The following is an 18,138-nucleotide window of genomic DNA, read 5'->3' as shown; positions in this document are numbered from 1 at the left end:
TGTAAAGGTGCAACACAATGGACTTATTGTGTGTAATCCACACATGGCTTCCCAGCATCCTTTGGAACTTAATCAAGCGCAATGCACACAAATAGACACAAACTTGTGAGCCATTTTTCATATTGATTGCATCTTTTATTTTAAAAATGATGATTATTAATTTCAGATCCTGACGTATTGGATTGTTGATTAACTTTAGGTTTTTTTCACAATATATTGTATTATTAATTCAAATCACAGTTGGGTAATAGATGCAAACGTTTCTTTTGAACACAATGCTTATATGCTATATTTTCAAAGGCATAGAAGAACCCAAGAAAATAACGGCATCATCTTTTGCCTGATAATATCATTCAGTCCAATGAAAACTTCTGACTGTCACCGAAAAGTCTTCACGAATTTTAAAAGACTCAAACGTTTGCTCTTACAGTAAGTGTTTGCTTAAAGGTTTCGAATTGTAAATATGCAGCATACAAAAACTCAGTTGTGTCCCCATAAAAACAAGTCAGAAGGCACTTGGTACGAGAGAACGAGAAAAAGTAAAAGTAAATCACAGTTGTTGGAACTACCGATGACGCCACGGAAAAGACTGCCTGCATAGCCTGAACAAAAAAAAAAAAAGTTCAAAAGAGTTTTCACGCCGGGCCAGAAAAATAGCACGTCTTGTTCTTTTTCCTGGTAAATATATTCAAGGATAGTAAACTCTTGTGTTTCTCTTAAAAACATCACTTTTTGTTTTTCTTCATTCTGCATCAAAAGTTGAAATAAACTGAGTGTATATATTTTCTTGTGTCAGAATGTTGGCCGTTGGTCCATTGAGGGAGATGGAGTGGCGTTCGTTGGGTGAGTGGTGTCCTCTAGAGGCCAGGGCCAGAGATGGCTGGAGGGGGTGGCAGTGCTGGACCCGTATGCTACCTGGCCCTCAGGCTCTGTAACACACTGTAAACGTCCGTCTCTTTGCTCAGGCCTTCGAACAGTGGCAGTAAATCCAGCAGCTCGGTGTCTGTCAAGTCATCAAACCACGACTGCACCGGCACCTGCAGACACACAAACACCATTACAACAAGACACTTGAAGCACAAACTGAAGACACACTTTTTTAAGCTAGTAGCAGTAAACAATGAAAATACCATTTGCAGTTTTTTTCGATTGTGCAAAGAAAATTGTTTTTAATTAAGAACCATTTGATCATTGAATAGGGTCTTAATAAGGCATAAGAAACCCCCTTAAAGGAATAGTTCACCCAAAAATAAACATTCTTTATACTTTATGCAAAACATATTTTAAAGATTTGAAATGACATGAAGGTGAATAAATAATGACAGAATTTTCATTTTTAGCTGAACTACCCCTTAAAGAAACAGACAGAGAAGACTTTAATAGTTAGCAAGACTAAGGAGTGAAATTTCTAAATGTGTTCAATAACTGATGCTTTTTTAATGCGTTCTCAAGCAACTTGTTCTGTCCCTTTGAAAAATTTATAATTTTTCTGTCTCTTTATAAAAAATTACTCTTTATTAAAGGCCTCTTTAGGCTATTGATATCCCCTATAATATAGAAAATCCTTCACAATTTTGTTTGTTTAAAAATATGGAAGTAGGGATGCACAATTTGTGGGGAAAAAACATTTAATGGCAATTTTCTAAAAAATAAAATTAAAATTAAATAATTACATATCAATATGACTGTAATAATACAGTAATAATAACGTAATTATTATTGTTGTTGTTGTTACGCTATTGTATTATAATTATCGTGACTAAGAACACAAGAAACATTAGAACTGTAATATTTCACTGTAAAATAAAGTGTTAAATACAATTAAAATATTAATAATAATTTATTATATTATTTTATTTTATTTTTACAGTACAACTGTTAAATGTGTGACCCACATTCACAGCATTTACTGCAAACTGAGCTGGGCTCTACGACAATAGCTGGGTTTCCATTCAAACGTGAAGCAAATTTTACAAAATTTCTCAAAAAAAAAAAAAAAAAATGCGTAAAAACTTTTTTGCGAATTAAGGGATTTCTTGTAATTAGGAGTTTGAATCGCGAATTTAAAAAAAATAAAAATTTACGCTCACTTGAGGTGTTTTCACTAATTTCTGATGCAATACTTCAAAATGCACATAAAAACAGGGTGAGCGAAACATAGCTACTGAAAACAACGAAAGAACATAGTGCAAATGTTTATTTAATTAAATTACATAATTTGTGATTTGATAATCTCACTAAGATTTGGATTTTACTACGATTAATTGTGCAGCCCTAGAAAGCACTGTTAACAGCAGTGGCAGATAAAAGCATACATGACACATGCACAGAGCCGATCCTCCTTATATGCAGAATACACAAGCTGCGTAGGGCCCCCAAAACACCAGGGGCCTCCCCCTTGCTTTCAAAGATGTTTAAATTTTTGTTTCGTTTTTGAATTTGGCCAGCGGTTATGAAAACATGAATGATCATTTCTTTTAATGCGGTGCGCTGTCACACTCTCTACGGAAAAATCAGCCAAATGTCCTAGTCTCTTGCTCTTACTAAAAAAAACGTGTTGAAAGCGTACCGAGCCACGGAAGAGATACTGTTTCTCGAGCGCTTTCCGTAAGCGCGATTCAACACGGAGTGAACACGAACAAATGCGTTTCATCCATTCTTTCAATAACAAACACAACACCCCCCCCCCCCCCCTTTATGCGTAGGGCCCCTAGAAGTCTAGGATCGGCACTGCATATGCAACCAAAGTATTTTGCCACAGGCTTTAATCAGCACCTTCAGCTCATTAGTTTGAATACAGAATTACACCTTCTCATCTAACAGAAGGGATGCAAGCGTGTGTAGGAGGTGACAGCACTGAAGTACAGTAGGATCTGTCTGACTGCAGCTTCCTCCACAGGTTTCTCGCTACACACTGAGGCTATAATTGATGAGAAGTTTTGACAAAGGAGTGTAAAGTGCCAGTGGCTGGGTTCTACCTCATTAGTTCTGGTGGAAAAATTCATTCACTAGGAGTCAACATGCCACCTATATTATAAAGTAATAGTGTATTCTGAAGCTGTAATGTGAAATCAAATGCAGCTGAGGCCCACAGTGACACGTACAGCATTTTCTGGATGGAAGATGTAGGAGGCAGGTGAGTTGTCCACTATGATGACTTTGTTGAGCTCTCGGCCCAGTCGGCTGAGGTCTTTGACGTAGTTCCCCCGGTGGAACACACAGGATTCCCTGAAGAGCCGTGCCCTGAACACGCCCCACTGGTCCAACAGGTCTGCTACAGGGTCAGCATACTGCAGGACCAAAATAGAGATGAAACCATACAACAATCACACTATGACCAGACAGACTAACTTTCCCTGCCTTCATTTATGCATAGAAGGCATCGGTATTTTATCTCTGTCCTAAGTTGAAAACAAAAACAAAAACAAAAAAACAGTAAAGAAAAGAATATAAAAAATACATATTTAATACATTTTTCATTTATCATATATATATATATATATATATATATATAAAAATAATATTAATATTGCAAAAAATATATTATAAAAAATAAATTACAAAACTGCAGCCAAGCAGTTTGGAAGCAGTGTCAGTAGCACTCGAGCATGCTATTCTTGCAAAATAATAATGATAATAAATTTAAAATGAAGGAATTCAAAATATTTGAATAAATTAAAATAAAGAAAAAATTGTTTTTCATATCTGACTCAAATTCAACCCCCAAAAACACATGAAATAATAACTTGAATAAATATTTTTGAACAACATAATAATTTAATATGAATTAATCAATTAAACATGCATTAATAAATAAATAACAAACATACACTTTATGTATCTGACACAATTCCAGCCAAAAAAACAACATGAAGTAATATATAATTTTTATTAAATAATTTTTAAAAACTTAATCATGTAATAATAATAATCATAATGAATTAATTAAAAACGCATAAATAAAGTAAATAAACAATACATAAAGACTTATGTGACTAACAGCCAAATAACAAAAAACTGAAATAATAAATTACTTCAATTAATTTTTTTCAAACCCAATCCAAAAAACATATATGGATTTTCATTTATGGATTTAAATCTGATTGATTCCCCCAATTCCCCTCATTTTGACAAGGAAGCAGTTTTCTTGCTGCTGAAAATGAACGTTTGTCAGGAAAAGTATTTTATATAAATACTTTTTATATACAATATGAACCAAACTCACTGCAAAATTTTTGACTCAGTTTCCCACATCTCATTTTTTTTTTAATATAGGTATACATAAATCACACAGAACAGCGAAATCACACTAAACAACATTAAAGTTCCTTAGAGAGCATCTCACAGGAGATGAATCCTGTGAGCTCCACTGACTTCATTCCATCACTTATTTGCAGAGGTGGAAAGAGTACGAAAATATTCTACTCAAGTAAAAGTACCATTACATTAATGAAATTTTCCATAAGTACAAATAAAAGTACCAGTCTAAAAATCTACTCAAGTAAAAGTAAAAAGTAGCTCATTTAAAATTTACTCAAGACTCAAGAGTAAAAATGACTTAGTTACATTTTAACAGTGGGAGGGAGGCAAAAATGGGATAGGCCAAGGGTGTCAAACTCAGTTCCCGGAGGGCCACAGCCCTGCACTGTTTAGATAGAACCCTAATTAAACACATCTGATCCAGCTAATCTAATCATTTAGGCTTATTTGAAAACTACATGGAATGTGTGTTGGAGCAGTGTTGGAACTAAACTCGGCAGGGCTGCGGCCCTGCAGGAACTGAGTTTAGTTTGAAGCTATCACCCCTGGGATAGGCCTATAAATCTCAAACTAGTTGTCTTTAATTAAAGGAATCAGTTATTTAGAATAATAAGACATTTGGGCTGTTACCAGGCAAATTAAATCAGTATCAACAAAATTAATCTTTGCAATGCAGAGGAAACACAGAAGCTTCATCTGAAGTGGCATTTAGATGTATTTACACACTGTTTAATGCAGGACTGTTAGTCAGGACTGTTAAAGATGATTTATACACAGTCTAAAAAAGCTTAGGAAATCTTACCTTAGCCAGACTGGCTGTAAAAAGAACACATTCAAACAGTTCGCCCATTTTCTGCAGAAACTCATCCACGTGGGGCCTCTTCAGTACATAGACCTTCAAACAAACCAAATAAACCACTATTACTGATGGAAAGAGATCACTTCTGATTTCTGCAGACAGAAGAGATGCTGAAACTGAACTTTCAATAAACCTCTTCGTAGAGTTTCAGTCTTCAACTTGTAGTTCAGTAGCTGCAACCAAGTGCAAGTAACCAAGAACAGGCCAACCCTGATCCACAAAGCCTATCCTGGATTACTTGAACCAGGTACCAGCCACTTCGCAGATGTTTTCCAGCAACAAATGAGCCATATTGACTCGCACACAGATTTACAATCAACACACTCCAGTCTCCCCTCAAGTGTGTTTACTCTTTATTCAGACTGGTGACATTTGTTTACTTCAACTTTTAGTTACCTCGAGCGAGTGCTGCTGACTACATTGCACCCAATGACTCGAGGAAAATGATAAAAAGGAAATGAGTTCAGATTCAGACTGTGATTTAACATGAACCCTTTGGGGCCACTCACATATTAGTGCTTCTTATAAGAGATGAAAAGACAGACAAAAAAAAAAAAAAAACTGAATAAAAATACAAAGCCTCAGAGGATAGATGCTGGAAATGGTAAGATATCATTACAGCTGATGTCTTAATACAGCAGAGAATGCACAGAACAGTGAGGTCGCCATCACTAAAATGTATTTTATGTTGTTATTTTTTACAGGAATATTTCAGGTTCAATATAAGTTAAGCTTGATGTGGCATAATGTTGATTACCATAAAATTTTATTTCTACTTTTCACTCTATTTAAAAGAAACAAAAATTGAAGTTACAGTGAGGCACTTACAATGGAACTTAACAGGGTCAATGCATAACTGTTAAAACAATATAAGTTCACTTATATTAAAATAAAAATGATTAATAAGTTCACTTATATTAAAATAAAAACGATTAATAAGTTCACTTATATTAAAATAAAATAAAAAAATAAAAATGATTGCAATTCAACTCAATAAATAAACTCCTAGTAAAACTCCTACAGTTAATTGGTTAATGGTAAACAGTTTCTACAGTAAAATACTGTTAAATGTAAAATTTTGGAAGTGAAAAAGCACAAGTCTTAACTTTTTCTTATCAGTTTTGAACATTAGGATTTTATGTCACATCTTGTGTTGTTTATTTTCATTTTATGTCACGTTAAAATTATGCTGTTTTGTATGACATTATTAGTATTTACCTCAGCTTGTGAACAAGCAAGTTGTGATGAATTTTGATTCGTCATGTACAGCTGCTGTTTTTTTTTTTAACCGTAATTTTATAATTTTTACTACATTTTTACAATATAGTAGCAAGATGTACTGTAACCAAAAGTGTTAACATGATTTTAATGTGAAAATCACTTAAATAACATTTTCAGTGTGAAGTTCCAATTTTACAACTTTGTTTACCAGTGCCCCAAAAAAAACTGTAAAAATGATGGATTAAGCAGCTTTATGGAAATGTTGCACATTTTTAGCATATTATAATGCAACAGCTTTAATAAAATAATTTTAAATCCTGCAAAAATTGGTTCCATCCACTTCGATTGTAAGTGCCTCGATTTACCTTGATTTTATTTTCAAGTCAAAATTATATTTGTTTTTATTATCCAACAAATTCTGTCGACTTGTATGGAATCCATAATATTTGTTTAATTTCTATTTATGACACAGTTTGTCAAGGTTGTGTGACATTGCAGGACAAAAAACAAAGTCCAGATTCAAAGGGAGCGAAAGCTTTGATAATAATCCGTTGCCGACAAAGTGTGAACATTTACCCATGGCTACATTTGAGCCCATTTGCACGGTACCTGATGAACTGTTCCGTCAATCTCCACAGGGACTATAAAGTCTGCATTGCTGATGGGCTGCAGGCACAAAACAGGAAATCCCACATTAGGAGCCTGCTTGAAACCGACTGTAAGCATGTTAAAGCTGTATCTGCTGCACTGTTCTCTGAGAGAGCCAGAGGGAGGCATGCACCGCTTCACAGCTACCTGTAGTCAAGACTTTCAATTAGACCTCTTTGAGCGTGTATGCGCATGAGTGTGTGCATTTGAGCGAGTGTGTTTCTGACAGCTGACTGCATGGAGCTGGAACTGCAAGCATCTTTGAAAAGAGACTTTATACGCTTTTAAAGAAAGCGGAGGGAGAGAGAGGAGGAGACGTGCTGTAGAGCGCTGGGAGACGATGAAAGAGACTCAGCGGGTGGCTATGAGCTGTCTGTCTTATTGCAAACAGGGAAAGGAAGATGAGGATGAGGATGAGAAGAGGAGAGAAAACTTTTGCTCTGTGCACTTTTCAAGGGCTTGTTAAAAACAAGGAAATTCTGTGGATCTCAGTTCTGATTGGACGGCAGATGAGGAGGCTCATCCAATATCTGACCTGGCTTGCATAACATCCTGACTGTGATGGTCATTTATAACAGGCAGACTGCAGAACATAATATTCTTAATTAGTATTTTTCTTAATTAGTCTTGTTTTAAAATAATTAGTTTTGTATTTTACTAATATAATTTTGTTTACCATTTGGCTCATTTTTTAAACCATAAATTTACTTATCATTTTATGCTTAAAAGGCTATGAAAACTAAACTCAGTAAAAGTCTTAGAATTTTTTTAAAATTATTATTATTAAGTAAATTTATCATATTTTAAGAATGTTTTTAGTGGAAAACCAGAAAAAACATTAAGAAAATGATTTTTCTCAGTTAACAGTCTGAATGTTTATCTAGAAATACAGTGGACAGATTCTGGAATGTTTTAGTAATTTAATGTCTGTCTGAAATAAATATTTAATGAATGGACTGATTTCAGATCAGTTTTCACAGTCAACTGACTTACACATCAGTTCATAATATGGCCAGCAGGAGGAGTGGGTGATCTATATGAATGGGGATTGTGACACTGGCACAGCAGTATTTATTATCTAGAATAAATGCATTAAATATGTAAAAATTAAACAAATTAAAAAATTCCAAAACCTAAACTCAACATATAAACTGTAGTTGGAAGGGGTCTTGCGTAACCCTAAAGGAGTTAATTTTGTACAAATTACCATCTGACTGTACATTATCCTACTTAATACATGGCTACTTACCACATAAGAAAATATATTGACTTTGGAGATTGAAGTAAAGTAATTAACTTATTTTATTATATGAGGAAAAATTATTTGTTTTGAAACTAGGATACTGTAGGTGATTGGCTGTCAGTGGAAATGGTCAATTATCAGTTTAGAAGTCATTATACAAAAATATTCTGACTGATGAAAATCAAATATTTAAAAATATTTAAACAACTAAAACTTAAAAAAAAATCCATTGCATTAAATACTAAATATTTCATATTCTTGTTCAAATACTGTTTGTAGCCACTGTATGTAAAAAAGAACAACATCTGTCACTGAGAAAATCAAGCCAACTGAGACAGAACATTTAATAAAAAATTTATAAGTAATAGAATATATTGTAAACACTCGTCAAGTATGGTCACGGTCAAATTGTTTTTGTGTAACTGTGAGTATACCTTTCCAATGTGATGTGTGTGTATGTGGGTGTGTGTTTTGGTGTCAGGATGAGTGTATTTGTGTGTGTATGTGAGATTGTGAACGCGCACAAAGGCATGCATCCCTCTCTCTGGGCCTCTTTCTCTCAGTCGCCGCCTTTCTCTCTTCTCTGAGCAAAAACAGGAGCTGCCAGGCAGACATTTTAAAGGAGGACAGGCTTAACAAAACACAGTTATTAGTCTTAGAGCAAACACATTCAGTATCTGTCACTGTCTTTCTCCTTTGGGAGCAAGGATGTATCCAGCTGTGGAAGACATGTATGCATTAAGCAGGATGTGTACATATGTAAATGTGGGGTGATTGTGTGTAATCAACTGGCCATAGCTGTTTATTTGACCGTATGTGTGTGTGAGAGAGAGAGAGAGCTAAAAAACAGCCTAAAACCAAGATGCAGAGAAGTGGGTCACTGCGCTCAGCAGGTGGCTCCCCGAAGCGCTACTTTCTAAGGACCAGACAAACATTTAATCTCGGAAGAGGATTTAATTCATTTGGGACTTCAAATCCACCCCAACAACCTCAAAATACTGCCAATGCCTTCTGTTATCATGTCTTAGGTCTTGCAGGAGTGAATGTTCTAAATGTGCTCAATGTTTATTTAGAAATGAGGACTGAAATGGAAGCTCTGTCCCAAAACATACTGAGCTGCCTCACTGTCCAGTGCCTACATAGGCAGCTGCCTTCTAAGGGAGCATTCAAATAGGATGAAATAGGATCTCATAAGTGACCGAATTGGAATGGTCTATAAAGGCCAAAACTCCATACAAATAGCACTCTGCATGAGAGACCTGTTTCACAATTGATTCCAATAGAGTTTAACATTAGCATGTTGCTATGTTAGCACATAACACTTACTAAAATGCATAACAGACAAAAAATGGTTAAAATAATCTATTTCTAATTACACTGAGCTATTTTTAACTATTTTTTGCCATTCCTTAAAAAAATTGCATTCATGATCAACATTTTGCCCGCATTCTCCACCATCTTTGATTATTGTGTATTCTGGGACTTCCTTCTTTGCAAAGGATATTTATGGCAACTGATACATTCAAAGCCCAGAAACGTAGTAGGGCCATCGTTAAAGTAGTTCATGTGACATCAACCGTAATATTACGAAGCTATGCAAATTCTTTTTGTACGCAAAGAAAACAAAAATAATGACTTCATTCAACAATTTCTTCTCTTCCGTGTCAAACTCTGCCGCACAGGGGCGTCATGCACTCATTATTTTTGAGGGGGCAAGAGTGAAAAGGGGCTCGTCATGCTTGTCATGTGACACAACAGCCACGATAATAATGTTATTGTAGCCTAATCTGTTAACTACACATAAAACCCATCTTGTTACTCAAGTACCACATGTGGGTGGCATGCCATAAAATATTTGAATACGACTGACTTTGTATTTAATGTGAATTTAATAAAAACATTGTAAGTTGCAAATTATAACACTTTCATTGTACAGAAAGAGAGCAAAGAACATTTTCATTTACTTCAGTCTAGCCAGTTCAAGCACTCTCAAAATCTCCCATTATAATCAAAGCTGTTTACACTCTGAAATTAATATCTTACTTTAAGTTACATTCGTACGCACATCTGCACCTTGTTGTTTCTGATGAGATAACTCACCAGAGAACAGAATTCAGTCAGCGATCGAGCGCTCTGAACAATGACTCATCTGAACGCCTCTGATTGGTCATTGCATTCATAAGCTCTACAGAATCGTGTGTGATTGGTTATAATGCAGCGCTGTATAAACGCTGTATAAATGCGCGTGTCTCTGGCTCAGTGCCAGCCAGCGAACGCAGACTTGAATTCAGCAGCTGGTGAGGGTGTCGCACTGAACAATCTAATCACGCCAGTGTGATAGTATCAAGTATAAAAATATTATTTGGCTATTTTTTGTCTTTTGGAAGCTGCATTCAAAATCCACTCGGCTCAAAAATTTGAGGGGGCACGTGCCCCCTCTGTTTGAATGGGTATGTCGCCTCTGCTGCCGCACATTCACAAGAGACCCACCATGCAGGCGTCATTGAATGAAGTTGTTATTTTTGTTTTCTTAGCACACAAAAAGTATTCATATAGCTTCATAACATTGCGGTTGAACCACTGATGTCTCGTGGACTATTTTATCGATGTCCTTACTACCTTTCTGGGCCTTGAATGTATCAGTTGTGTTGCTCTCTATGCAGGGTAAGAAAGCTCTTGGATTTCATCAAAAATATCTTAATTTGCATTCCGAAGATAGTCTTACGGGTTTGAAACGACATGAGGGTGAGAAACTAATGACAGAATTTTCATTTTTGTGTTAACTATCCCTTTAAGCCTACTTTTTAAAAGGCTCCCTACATAGGCAGCTAACTACGTTTTAAAACGTAGCAATACTTGCCGCTATTCAAAAGCTTGTCAAATAAAGAACAACAATGGTTGCCAAGGTAAAACTGATTAGCAAGGCTCAATATGCCACTTATTCATAGCTATATATAGTATCATAATAACAAAATTGTAGTATTTATGGTTATGTGTGTGTATTCAGAAGTACCTTGAAGGAGCTGTGCACGAGGGTCTCGTCCAGGTCAATGACCACACAGTTCTTGCCGTAATCATTAATGCTGACCTCAGGCAAGAGGTATTTGGCTGGAGGCTGGAGGAAATACGGCACAGATGAATACACGGAGGAGAGAAGAGCAAACAAGCAGTTCACTGGAGGATAAAGATGCATGCTTATCATATCAGCCAGACATTCAGAGTTATAATCAAAAGCCATGGGCCCTTCTCCAATGAGACACAACATGCACTGGAGATTGTTCTGTTGTTGTCCCAAATGAATCCCAAATGATGTACCAGGATCTGGTGGTTTTGGACAACCTTGAAACAACGATCATAGCTTTGTGTTAAAGTGACTGTTCCCCCTGGTTTGGCTTCACTGCCAAGTCGTGTTGCCTAAGCACAAGCTGCCTCTGTAGATGGTCTGCCAGTAACGGGAATGAGATGTCCTTTACTAAGCCTGACCTGAGGGAGGCAGATGGAGTTGCCTATGGGAGCAAAACACACTCTCACATATCTAAAGATGCAAGCGAAGTCATATACAGCACATGCAGGCATGCATAATTTATGCACATTCATGACAGTAATATGCTGAATATTCTTTGCATGTGCATTTCTGCATGAGTGTGGAGGAAAGGTCATGGAGGACAGTGCATGGGCTGGATGATTTATCTGTGCCAGTATGAATCTGCTGGAGTCCTCCATGACCTTTCACTGCCAATATTTCCACCTCATCAGGTTTGAATAACTATTTGCAATTTGAATGACATTAAACTATATTAAAGTTTAATTATTACTGTAATTCATAATTATTCCAGTATGTACTTTAAGTATTTAAAATGTGATCAATGTGTCACACATGAATAAACCTATTGCCTATAAAGTGAGTCTCAGTGTATGACCTTATATCAGGAATACCAACATAATTACCACAATAATTATATTATAATAACCAATAAGAGGCTGATATTGATATTCTGTATTATTTTGTCTACATAAATAAAAGTATATAATATATTTGTTTAATGGTTTATGCTGAACCCTGTTTATTTGCATTAGAGTAAATTATCAGGAAATTTTCATTTTTGGGTGAACTTTTCCTTTAAGGCATTGCAAAATTATATACAGTTTGTAAAATAAATATTTATTTTGAGATTTGCAAAAGATTACATTAACAGTGTTATTAAACTATTAGTTTTAAAATTTTTTACTTTGAATTACCGTATTGACCCGAATATAAGACGACCCCGATTATAAGACGACCCCCCTTTTTTCAGATGTACTATACCTTTTGGAAAAAGGCTTTTTGAAAACCAAATCTTTTAATTTTTGTTTTGAAAGCAAAACGAAATGGTAAATACTGGTAAAATGTACCAACAATGACATTGAAAAATATACCATATATACCATAAAAATAACAGGTAGCCCATCTGAATTATACAACATTTAGGCTATCCATCTCATAGTAGCCTACCAAATTTTATTAACAACAGAAGTGAAATCTTGTAGTCTTCAAATCTGGGTCCTGTCTTATGTTTTAAAATCACTTACAGAGGAAGGTTGGTCCCATCAGGCTAACATGACAGTCACGACTCATGCCGCTGTAAGCTTTTCTTTTTCTTTTGTTTTCACTCGCGATATTTACAAAACACACACATTACATATTTCATGGCACACTTGTTTTAAGCGTGTTTGGCGCCACCTATTGTTGTGGGTGTATTACTGACATGTCAAAGTCTAAACCCTGAATATAAGACGACCGCGTTTTTTCAGATGTATTTCCAAGAAAAAAAAACATTGTCTTATATTCGGGTCAATACGGTATTAGTGATTGGAGACTAAGTGAGTGTTAAGGCCCCGATATACTTCAAACGAAGTTTGTTTTCTTTCTTCGTTGGGTGGCAAAAAGAAGTTCGAAAAAGCTGAGTGATGGTATACTGGTTTCGAACATTCCAACACCTCCGCGCTGCTGGAGGCGGGGTGAAGATTAATGTAAACCTGTGCCACAACATGTGGTGTATCTAGGTCTTTTAGTAAACTGGATAAATTATTACACGTTTTTATATTTTATGTGGTGTCATGATTTGATAAAAACAATGGTTTATTATTGTATGTTCTTTTGGCATTTCATTTATTGTATACCATTTAAATTCGCTTATTGACAGAACAACAACAGCTGCAGCAGCAATATGGTGTAACATTTATTTGAAACGCATGTATTTGGTACTTGCTACCTTATATCTTTACTCTTTCCTTTCATTCTTTTCATGGCTTCGGAAAACTTGCATCTGATGTTTCTCTACGTCACTTTTTGCATAACTCCGGGTCGTCTACACCAAGCTTCGTTGCAATTTCTTTCTAGGAATTAAATGCTTTCTCTGAATCTTTAAAGTCTCCCTGCGAGCGATCGTACAGGTGCGGATATATTTGTGGCAGCTCAGCTATTCGATACCGTGTATTTATGTTGCTAGTGACTTGGAGATGTTGTTCTCCTGCCTGACCTCCGTTGAATGAGAAACGAACCGAGAAAAAAAAACAACAACATCGCACGTCAAAGAAGGTGGAGTTCCAGAACACACCCACCGATTGCGTCACAATTAAATATCCGATATTCACCAATACTAATACCGTATTGACCCGAATATAAGACAATGTTTTTTCCTTGGAAATACATCTGAAAAAACGCGTTCGTCTTATATTCAGGGTCTAGACTTTGACATGTCAATAATACACCCACAACAATAGGTGGCGCCAAACACGCTTAAAACGAGTGTGCCATGAAATATGTAATGTAATGTGTGTTGTAAAGATCGCGAATTAAAACAAATGAAAAAGAAAAGCTTACAGCAGCATGATCGTGACTGTCATGTTAGCCTGATGGGACCAAACTTCCTCTGTAAGTGATTTTAAAACATAAGACAGTACCCAGATTTGAAGACTACAATAAGATTTCACGTCTACTGATAATAACATTTTGGTAGGCTACTATGAGTTGGATAGCCTAATTGTTATATAATTCAGATGGGCTGGCTACCTGTTATTTCAATGGTATATCAAAATTTTCCAATGTCATTGTTGGTACATTTTACCAGTATTTACCATACTTTCAAAACAAAAATTAGAATTGGAAAAATATGCAATATGAAAATAATTTAAGAATAAATGTGTTTTACAGAGAGAGAAAAAAAAAAAAAAAAAAAGATTTGGTTTTCAAAAAGCCTTTTTCCAACAGGTACATCTGGAAAAAGGGGGGTCGTCTTATATTCGGGACAATACGGTAATTAATATTTACAAAATAGGTTTTTCGAGTTTTACTATCACTGAGGGAACATTCAGTCCCCACATGGATACACAAACAAGACCACACAGATGGTCAAATTTATGCTTGCTCCATGAGTACAGGCAATTACATCATAACATTATAACTCTGAAGACTTTACGGTTTTCAAACAACGCTTTAACCATAATTGAAGCCTCATGCTGTGTCAGTCAATCCCAGCATTCATTTCATGGCTTTCAAACACATATGATTTATCACTTGCTTGCATTATGATAATCTGTTCACTCCAAGTGAAAAATGACAGTCAACAGTTTGTGTTTCACTAAATTCTCAACTTAACCTTTTCCCCAATCCAGACACTTTCAAAATGCATTAGAGAGAAGATATTGAAAGCTTGACATCATGGAGTTGAAAATTTCAGTCATTAGTGTCAGCTAGTCAGAGCGGGAGGATCTAGAAGCAGGCAGTGAGACATTCCCAGCTGTCATCTTAGAAAACGCCAGCGGATCCGAGGTTTGATTACAATTACTGTGAGAAATAAAACTCCTGCCAGCGTTTTCTCAGCGTGGATGCTCGGTTTTTGCTGAGCAGGCAGAGGCAGGTGGAGTGCGTTTCAGGATTTGGGTCTCCCCTATCTCAGGCTCAGCGTGAAGGCCTGGCTCAGATCAGCAAACCTCACCGCACGCTCTTCCTCTAGCAGGTGCAGTGTGGGATGATTTGACTTTCGGAGACTGCTGTTGTCCTCAAGTACAGCTTATTGCTATCATCACTACCAGTCTGCCAATTACTTTATAACCGGGTTTAAGACTGAATGAATGAAATAGCATTCTCCACATACTTAAAGGGTACACCCAAAATAAAAATTTTGTAAATAACTCATGTCATTCCCAAACAGTATGACTCTTCTTGTGAAACAAACAAAAAAAAAAGTCTTTTGTCAACACAATGAAAGTCAATGGGGTCCAATCAGTGTTGTTTAGGACTCAATTGTATGGAAACCTGCTTCTGACACTGAATAAAAATTGCAAGTTGCAAGGAAAAATAGTCACAACTGAGAGATGGACTTCAGACTTCATGCAAAAATGGACTTCCATGTAATTGACTATTGGCAAAAATTGTCAAATGCTTCCAAATATCTTCTTTTGTGTTCCACAGAAGAAATAACAGGTTTGGAATGGTGTGAGGGTGAGTAAATGACAGAAATTTCAATTTGGGTGAACTATCCATTCAACTTAAATTTTGAATTTCGAGTGAAACAGAATATTGAATTGGAAATAATTAAGGGCAGTTTGTTGTTTTGATCTGATCATATATGGCTATGATTTGTTGATAATAACGTTAATATTTTCCCCCCACGCATGCTGCTTAGGTTTTGTCAGCAGAAAAACCCATATCAAAGGCAGAGTTATTACATTTTGATGAAAGATTATGAAAACATTTTTTCTTTAGAACAACATGCAACGATATGGACAATAAGACATTTACTGAAGTACTGATATCGATCAACATTTAGATAAGATCTAGGCTGTGCGTGAGTGTTTTCTGTAATGAATGAAAGTAGATGCAGGCAAAAAACAGGTCATTGCAAAATGTATTGCTATGGACTATAGATAAGTGATATAAGTGATAGGGTAAAAGTTAAACCCCATGAAAACAAACACTACACTGAAGCCACTTTTGTAAAACCTATTTGTGTCAAAATAACAATTATTTCCATGTAATTAATTCAATTCATGTGTTTAATCAATTGAAAGCCCAAGGTTTAAATCTTTCTGTCATTTATGCCCAATATGTGGCTGTTTTCCAAGATGCTGCATACTTTATGTAAAGTGGTATAGAAGCTAAATGCATCCCAGAAAAATGAAGTCAGGCAGGTTTCTCTCAAGAGATGAAAATATATGCATAAGCATGCACACAAAATAAAAACAAAATGATACATACACTGGGAATAGGGATGACCTCGACCTGATCACACTGAGAAACAAAACCAGATAGAAAGAAAAGAAAGAAAACAAAACGGAGGGAAGAGAATCATCAAAAAGAAAAAAAAACAAAGACGACACTGTGAAAGCAAACATCGCAACAGAGATTACAAACAGTTGTACATTAATATTACATGACTGACCAACACACAGACAGACATGCTGACAAAAATCACATCCTTGTTCACAGCGTAATCCTGCCAGGATTCTCTCTGTAAGGGCTGTAAAACACATGGGGTTCGTTTTAAGTGTCTGTGGGTCTAAAACAGGGCAGCTTCGAGCGCATGCAGATGTAAAATAGAAGGACATTCCTCTGCAGATCGCGAGTCATTTGCAGGCAAACACTGGCGGTTATGCGATCTGATTCAGATCCATTTATAGCTGCCTGTACCTGCTTTGGCAGCACACACGAGTGTTTGTGGAGCGCTGTGGCTTAAAGTTTCGCCACGGACAGTGAGGTCATTTCACACGGTACACTGCCCAGCGTTTGTGTGTGTGTTTGGATGTGTGCAAGAGACAGAAAGAAAAAGAACAAGAAAGAGAGTGAAAACACACTAAACAATAGACACAAGATACTAAAAGCGCTGAAAATAACTCTACAATATGAGTATTTACTGCAAATTGCACTCTAATTTTTTGTAAATATTGTGGCAGTCTTTTTGGTGAACAAGACGTCTTGTGTGAACAAAAGTGTCCGAAAAAAGGGGTTTACCAAGATAAAGCAAGTTGTATTCAGTTGGTCATGAGATGTCAACATGAGGTGGTCTGCTCGACGTAAAATAAAACAGCTTTTATTAGGCTACTGATGGACTGGAGTCTTTGTGATGAGTGTGCAAAACAAAACAAAACAAAAATTAAAAAGGTAATTGTGAGATAAACTCTCAGTTGCGAGTCCAATTTTGAAGGGAAAAAAGACTGATATGTTCTCAGAATTGCGAGATAGAAACTTGCAATTCTGAGAAAAAAAAAAGGTAGAACTGTGAGTTTATATCTCGCAATTTTGACTTTATAACTCGCAATCGCGTGTTATTAAGTCAGAATTGTGAGATATAAACTCAAGATAAAGTAAAATAAAATGTCCCTTTATTTATTGTAAAAGAACCGTCACACAGGGATCAAGTACATGACATGTTTGTACCATCCCAGTGTAAAGCTTTATTGCTCAAATGTTGCCCTTTTACAGCTCTGGAAATTTTTTTTAGAGCTCTTGGTTGCGTTTCCTTCAAGTATCAATTTTGTCTCAGTTGTTACTTCTAAAATTACTTAGGAAAAATAAAAGCAGAAATAAGCATGTTAAAGATAATTAGCTCAGTTTTTTCTTGTAAGAATTTGATGAGAAATCTCAGACTATTGACTGCAGTCAGACTTGACTAGTCTCAGTTGAATTTGAGGTTTTTCTCAGGAGAACAATCTGAAAATCAGGAGCAAATGTTTCAATTTGATTTTGCTCCCTAGGAGAAACAACTACGGTATTAAAAAGATCTCATTTGTGCTTTTCACTTTCACTTTTCCTTTTTTTATTTTGCTTTTTTACTTTTGTGTTTTGCATAATTACTTTATTATCCAAAAACAGCATAGATGACATGCAAATAAACAGGCGCAGTGCATTCTAAGTGTAAGTCTATTC

At 35.9% G+C, this 18,138-nt stretch overlaps 1 protein-coding gene across 5 annotated transcripts in view; it reads right to left on the bottom strand.

Annotated features, from left to right (window-relative positions):
- Window positions 1–111: 111 nt before the first annotated feature.
- The window catches only part of ctdspla (CTD (carboxy-terminal domain, RNA polymerase II, polypeptide A) small phosphatase-like a), a 43,064-nt gene continuing 25,037 nt past the window's right edge, over window positions 112–18,138 (bottom strand). For 3 of the 5 annotated variants that reach the window (XM_058764782.1, XM_058764779.1, XM_058764780.1), the window contains 6 exons: window positions 16,471–16,503; window positions 11,245–11,346; window positions 6,950–7,006; window positions 5,063–5,155; window positions 3,105–3,290; window positions 112–1,037 (listed from right to left, as the gene is read on the bottom strand). In XM_058764782.1, the coding sequence (XP_058620765.1) occupies window positions 912–1,037; window positions 3,105–3,290; window positions 5,063–5,155; window positions 6,950–7,006; window positions 11,245–11,346; window positions 16,471–16,503 (597 nt within the window). In that variant the 3' untranslated portion in view covers window positions 112–911. The remainder of the gene's footprint in view (window positions 1,038–3,104; window positions 3,291–5,062; window positions 5,156–6,949; window positions 7,007–11,244; window positions 11,347–16,470; window positions 16,504–18,138) is intronic. The other 2 variants (XM_058764783.1, XM_058764781.1) reach the window with 1 other exon arrangement.

This window comes from Onychostoma macrolepis, chromosome 24 (assembly GCF_012432095.1).
Source record: "Onychostoma macrolepis isolate SWU-2019 chromosome 24, ASM1243209v1, whole genome shotgun sequence".
NCBI classification, from domain to species: Eukaryota; Metazoa; Chordata; class Actinopteri; order Cypriniformes; family Cyprinidae; genus Onychostoma; species Onychostoma macrolepis.
The sequence above is the reverse complement of the archived record's forward strand: the minus strand, read 5'-3'. Positions and strand labels throughout refer to the sequence as shown.